Genomic DNA, 6,826 nt, shown 5'->3' on the forward strand with positions numbered 1-6,826 from the left:
TGGCGGTTTACTGGCGGCTGTCAGAGTCTCCATGACCTGATTTTTCATTTCATATCGGAAATATGTATAGTTGACAAAAAGCAGGAATTGATTTGTTGGTTTCATTTGCAAAAAAGATTATATGTTGGGCTTTACACATAAAATCATTATATTCACAATTCTTCACATTATGGGGTGGGTTAATGGAGGCTGTGTTATTTCCCTTCAATTCTAATTTTAAATCGTTAAACAATACAGCGTGAAAACATTACAGTATAAAACGTTTAGAGAAATAACGAAAAGAGCGTTATAGTTTGGACAGAGTTGAGATAACCTAGCTTTATTTTGTAATCAGATTTTTCGACACGACTTTTTTGTTAGAAAATCGCTCTTACTTAACACGAAAATGTTTAAACGTTTGTGAAAATTCGTGAAGATAACTAGTAACATCAAGAAATATCGGTAATCGACAAACGTGTTTTATATAGAATAAATAGAAATGGCCTGAGAATGCTACCTTGTGTGATCTCACAGTAAATCGCATTTGATTTATAGAGGAGCTCCCAAAAAGTACAGTTTTGAACCTAATATGAAAGTATAGGTTTAGTCGAAAAAGGAATGTTTTATTACCCTGTTCCAATAGAACGGAAAGGTTTTAATGTGTCTTGGTATTTAGATGGCCAAGTTATTTTGAAAGACTCGTCAAAACCACTGATTTTTTCCAATGCTTCGATGTATTCAAAATATTTAGAGAATAGTTTTCAGGAAGGGGGCATGCTAAATATGAAAAGAGAATATTTGTTTGCGAACCACAATCGCTATGGTATTTTCTAAGATAATGAGTTCAAAGTATAGTTAAGCTTAACCGTCAAACAATCGGTTTCTATTGAACGGGAGCTGTTTTCTCTAACGAGTGCTACTGAGAACCCACTAAATTCGTTAATTTAAGCGATTTATAATCCGTATTTTCTTGATTTCTTGTTTAGGATGTTTCGTAATTGAATAGCATACTAAACAAGTTTCCTTTTTTCGAGTAATCGCACATAGTTTTGTTTTATCCTTGAAAGCTTATAAATTTTCGTTTAAATTGTTTGAAAGAAAGTCAATACAAAAATGGTTTCAAATTTTTTATGACGACCTTGTTTGGTGCGAAAGGCTGCAAGGCTTTTATTTAATATTGAAAGTGTTTTGAATTTTAAAAAAAAATCATTCTCCGCCAATAAAACGACTGGTATATTCCTTGCGCTCAAGGAAAGCATTAAATGCACCTTAGGAACAGTCACAGCTTTGAAAATTTGGGCTAAGGCTAAATACAGACTGATACCAAAGATAATTTATCGAAGTCTTGTGAAAGGGTGAAGGCAAAACAATGATGACTTTAAAATTGTACCCAAAGTTTAATAAAGTAAAAACTAATGCCTAACAATCCCCACACCCTTTATAATGCTGAAAAACAACACTTTTTTATAACCAATGCTGCCCTGCCTTTGGTCATTTTTTTAACTAATTGCCGATTTTAGCCTTTCTCCGACATCAAACTGGCCACCCTGTTGCGTCGGTTGCCTCCGCCTCAATACAGGCTGGTTTAAGAGACCATCCCTTCAATGCTAATACAAAGATGTCAGAATAAGCAAAGATAACCCACTAAGGCAGAATCATAACATGTAAGTGATTTTGATTGTCTTTCAGTAGTAGAAAACTGTTGTTTTGTTTAATGCACTTGCTTTTTTACAAGAATACTGAAAATTTGTCCAGCCTCATTATTCTTAAGAAATTTTCGTTATGAGCCTGAATATATTCTTCAAGTGTTCTTTACTGTTATGAGCATTGCAAAACAGGCAATTGTGGATGAGCAATGCTCTTATATAATATTTTTAAAAATCTTATCACTCTGAGCCTCAACATTCTTACGAAAAATACTCTTATAAAAAGAGCCATAAAACTATAATGATGAACTTGTGTATTTCATTTTCTTCCACAATTTATAAATAACGTCGGAAAAATTTTTGAATAATGTTTGGTTCTCTGAGAAGGGCAAATCAAAATTGCTTTACTGGCATGCTGTTTGAGGCAGCCTAACCACTTGCGAAATTGTTCAGCTTACCTTCTCCCCACACTACAGATAATCTAAGTTAACTCCAAAAATTGCACATCAGGATATTCATGTTCAAAGTCTTATTGTTGTCTTTGACGTTCCAGAAGACAGATTTGTCTTATATTAGGCACATGTCTAATTTGTGATTGTCCCTGGCTACCTTGGACCCCATGTTGGAGGCATTGCATTTGATTTGTGTACCATAGTTACAAACATTAGAGCATGTAGATTTTACTTTCTATTCTTTCAGGCAGCACAACCTCTAAATAGTTTATGGAGATAATTTGAAATCTAGATCAGTTTTGCTGCCGATAAAGCTAATAGCTTGAGTATTTACAGACCTGTAAGCCTAAAACATTCAAAACCTGTTGATTTCAGATTTTTCTTGCAAAAACCAGAGAGATTAGGTCAAAAAATGGAGACAGGAGGACCAGAAGACAAGCAAAATCTAGAGTCACCCAGCAAAACTGGAAGAGTTGACAGGTTTTATCTAAATCTATTCTATTTCTGGTTCTTCATTTGTGCAGTCTGCTCTTAGAAGTCTCTATGCACAAATAGATATCTGGCAAAGAAATACAGCAAATATCTTGCAACGAAATTAATTGATTTTCAATTTCCACAAATTTCACAAAGAAATAATACATACCAAAATTAAAAATACAATGTAGCAAATGCCAAAAATTAAATAACATCCATTTCAGAAATGCCTCTGATAACACACTCTTTGTTATCAAGTCTGAAAATTTGTCCTACATCTAACCCATGAAATTATCATAGAAATACCCTCTTAGCACAAATTATAAATTGTAAATGGTTTCACCTATAAAGCTTACAAGTTTTAGAGTAATGCTTGAGATTTTACATACAGTCCACCATTTAAAGCAAGCGGAATTCATTGATTTATGTAAATAAAGAAGACAATTGTCTCAAAGTGCTTAATCAGCAACAAGTCTTGCTTGTGTCCAAGCATTGCGTACAATCCGTTCCACTTTAGCTGCATCTGGGTGCAACAAGATGTGTGGGACAGGGAAACCACTGGCACCACCATCACGCTCTGAGGCTTTTGCATCTTTGTCTTCAACATACATTTCAAGAGCATGTCTTTTGCAGAAACAGCAGCAGAAAAAGCTTTCTTTAAGCTCAAGGTCCTTAAAGAACCTGTAGTCCATGTACTCGGTGGAAACTGAAACCAAATTGTACCCATGAATTATAAATAAATATTTCTGCATTAAAGTTCATCAAAAATATTTCACCTAATATTAAGTACCTATATGCTTAGAAAATACAAAAATATGATCTTGTGGTAAGTAGATGTTAATGACAGCAACTTTATTTTGGGTAAAAGCTAAACGGCTCAACCTTTTCACTGTTCATTACTGTCACAACTATATCATCTATCTGACACTACAAAATTTTGTATGCATAAATCATTCCATACCTGTACCAAAATGCCTTCTGAGCACTGGGACCTCTCTGTAGAAGACACCTTGAGCTGTAACCTTCCAGTAGGTACGTGCAACACAACATGGGCAGAGTGTTTTTCCAAGACAGTGGCAGAGGCCTTTGCTATAGGCTAGATAGGAAGCAAACGACTGCTCATAAATGTTTCGTTGACCAAACATTATGCATGGAAGAATCAAGTCACTTTCAAAGAATTTAAGTTTCTACATCAAACTTTTGGCAGCCACAAAAAAAATAATTACCAAACAAAGAGTGTACACAAACCAGCATTATGATATCTGAAACCAGCCTTCATTCAATCTTAATTCATAATTATTCGGTACATCTATCCAAAATATGACCCTGTTGAAACACATGTTCTTGTTTACTGATAATTTATAATTCAAATTGTTTTTATATGCTAGAATGTTATTGTCAAGTTAATACAACTCACCCATGCCTGGAGCAGGAGTCTCACCACTCCATAATGTTGCTGTTGATTCAAGCTCTTTCTTCTTTTTCTTCAGCAAACCAATCATATCTAACAAATATACTCTGTCACCAATGGCATGAACACCCATCTCCTTCAAATGTCCCTATAAAAAAATGTTTCCAACTAAAACTCTTGATAGCATAAAGGCTAAATGTGTAAATAAAGGAAAGGTCACAAAACTGCTTGACAGACTCCGACCAATGGGATTCTTGTGACAAAAAGTTGATAGAAAAACGTTAATGATAATACTAATTACAGTGGTATTAAAAATAGATAATAAAAGACAATGATACAAAAACATTGAGAGCAATGTTAATAATTATTAATCAATAATATTTGGGTGGCAGAAAAATGATGATGTAAGTGATGATGGTGTGTTCTGCCGTATTACAAAAAGTGTTAGTGAAGTTAAATATAGTAGTACCATTTGTAATATGTTGGTGGCATGTTCTGTAGTTAGTCTTGAGTGGCATGAACACCCTCTTACTCAGGACTGTCATCATGATTAGCATAAAAAGAATAAGCAGATAATTATATATGCCATAGGTGTACACAAAAGCATGGCACAAGCTGAAATGAGTTAAAGCTCTAACCTCATTGAGTAACATCAGAGCTCTTCCTGTAATTTTGTTTGCAAGAAAGGCTTCATTCAAGTATCCAAGACCAACTTTTTCAACAAAGTTATTGATCACATCTTCCGGAGTCCAAGCTGTAAGATATAAAAATAGGCTTTTTTAAAAGATTTGTTTCACAAGCATATCTTGTCAAGAAACTAATTGTCTTTGCTGAAACTAATGCTCGCTCTTTTGTTCTTTTCTGACCGCAACCAAAGATAATAAATATACAAACGATACATTTCTGCAAGAGAAAGAAGGAGTGGTTCATTTACTTAGGCCCTGTCACAAAAAGTACAACGCTACACAGGACACTACTTTACAACGATTTTTTAAAAAATTATTCTGCCATTCAATGGAGAATGGCTTTGATGAGCGACTGATTTCAAAATAACTACACAAAACGTCTCGAGCATTCCTACACAGTAGCCAAATGGGCGTTCCCTTAAAGATAGGATCTTAAAACATACTTGCGACTTGTTGTGCATCCAAATCAAGCACATAGCTCTCTATTCCAGACTGGGCGGACGGCTGCGTTGTTACGATGCCTCCTGACCTACCCTCCACTCTGTGCGTTTCCCCGGCAAGTACGTTGTATTCTCTCTTCTTCACTTCCACGGCCGCCATTTTCTGATCAACTAAACAATCAGATCATGTTACGAATAAGCCAATGATCAATGAACCAGTCTTATAGCATCTATGACCCCCCGATTTTAAACCTATTTGAAGTTAATTAAACCAAAACCAGGGGGCAAGCCTCCGAACTATTTTAAATTTTTATCATAATTTACAATTTCAAAAATCTAAAAAAATGCCCATTTTTATAATTTCCATTTTCAATCGCTAATATTCGATTTTAGAATGACAAATTTACGTATATTGTGCAGAATGTAATTATTATCAATGTAAAGGACATTACCTACTAGTGGAAGGCATGGCAGAAAAAATAAAATTTCAAATTACTTACATTAATTTTAATAAATATATCGTCATGCATAACCAATTAGAACTGGCAATGATTAAGTCAAGTGGAATGTTCTTAACTTCCCAGGCTGCTTCAGGAATTCTCTAACTATTTTTTTCGAAATTTAGTCCTCAATAGTACATAATTTGTTGTTTTGCATTCAATTTCAGTTCGATTTTCATCTATTAAAAAAAGTAGAGGAAAACAGTTTAAATACATAAGCGTGAAAAAAAAACAACATAGCAATTTTTAAAACTTAATAAATAACGATATTGGCTCATATAAAAATAATACGATAATATTTTTAAAGCAGAATTCATGCTCATTTTTCCTGGTATGGAGACCAGTACCCTGGATTCGAGACCCGCTACGCCCTCTTTCCTCAACGTCTTGACGCTTTGGAAGCCATGATAGAAGACCAGATACTTTATATAGAATAGAATAGAACACATTTGATATTGCATCAGGGTTGTAGTGCTGGGAGGGCTCAGGGGGGTTGAGCTTCCTTGTGAATGCCGAAGATTGGCAAATTTCTACGTTTGCTATTGTTTTTAGCAACACTCTGTGCAAGAGCCCCCCTTGCTATTTACAACTTTATAAATATTCCAATTTGTCCATGATTGTTTAATGTAAATTTACAGTAATGTAAAATATATTTGCATATATTTTGATACCATGGGTACCAGAGTCTTTGTGAAAATCGGGACTTTCTGCACCTGGTGTATGGGGTGACTGCATGCATACAGTAATGGAGGGTTCGAGGAGCAACTGCACCCCTCTTTTCCTAAAGTTCTCTAACAATGATGCCAGTTGAGCAGAATGCTAGATATTTATCTTCCTGTTACGCAAAGAATTAGATGGGAAACATTTAATCAAGTAAGGGCGTAGCATACAAATTTCGACCTTTTTGCGGGAAAAGGATGGCTCAGTGATTTGCGTACCAAAACCTGTCATTTGAACCCCCGACGGTCTTAGTGTAATCTAAAAAAAGCTTTGCACAGGAGGTTCCTTATCGAGCAGTTTAGAACCGCAAAACACCTTTCAAGATATATATTTGGTGTGCAAAATTTGTTGAAAGAATTCTTTGAGACTTAAATTGTTTGGATTGTTTGTTTCAATGAGTGTAACAATAGCTACTACAGGCAGTGTCAGCCCAACTAAACTTTGGGTTTTAGAAAAGTTTGGTTTTTGAGGATTTGTTTACGCTAAAGGTGCTATCAACCCAAAATGTAATAAATTTA

The 6,826-nt window shown here is 34.9% G+C and overlaps 1 protein-coding gene across 1 annotated transcript; it reads right to left on the minus strand.

Moving 5' to 3' along the window:
- Positions 1-2,657: 2,657 nt before the first annotated feature.
- Positions 2,658-5,279, minus strand: LOC135690043 (uncharacterized). The gene is made up of 5 exons (XM_065207481.2): positions 5,092-5,279; positions 4,601-4,716; positions 3,969-4,110; positions 3,513-3,647; positions 2,658-3,257 (listed from the first exon to the last, which is right to left on the minus strand). The coding sequence occupies exons 1-5, from the start codon at positions 5,246-5,248 to the stop codon at positions 3,010-3,012; spliced, it is 798 nt and encodes a 265-aa protein (XP_065063553.2). The 5' UTR covers positions 5,249-5,279; the 3' UTR covers positions 2,658-3,009.
- Between the last annotated feature and the right edge of the window lie 1,547 nt (positions 5,280-6,826).

This window comes from Rhopilema esculentum, chromosome 5 (genome assembly GCF_057945365.1).
Source record: "Rhopilema esculentum isolate cy_ngs chromosome 5, ASM5794536v1, whole genome shotgun sequence".
NCBI classification, from domain to species: domain Eukaryota; kingdom Metazoa; phylum Cnidaria; class Scyphozoa; order Rhizostomeae; family Rhizostomatidae; genus Rhopilema; species Rhopilema esculentum.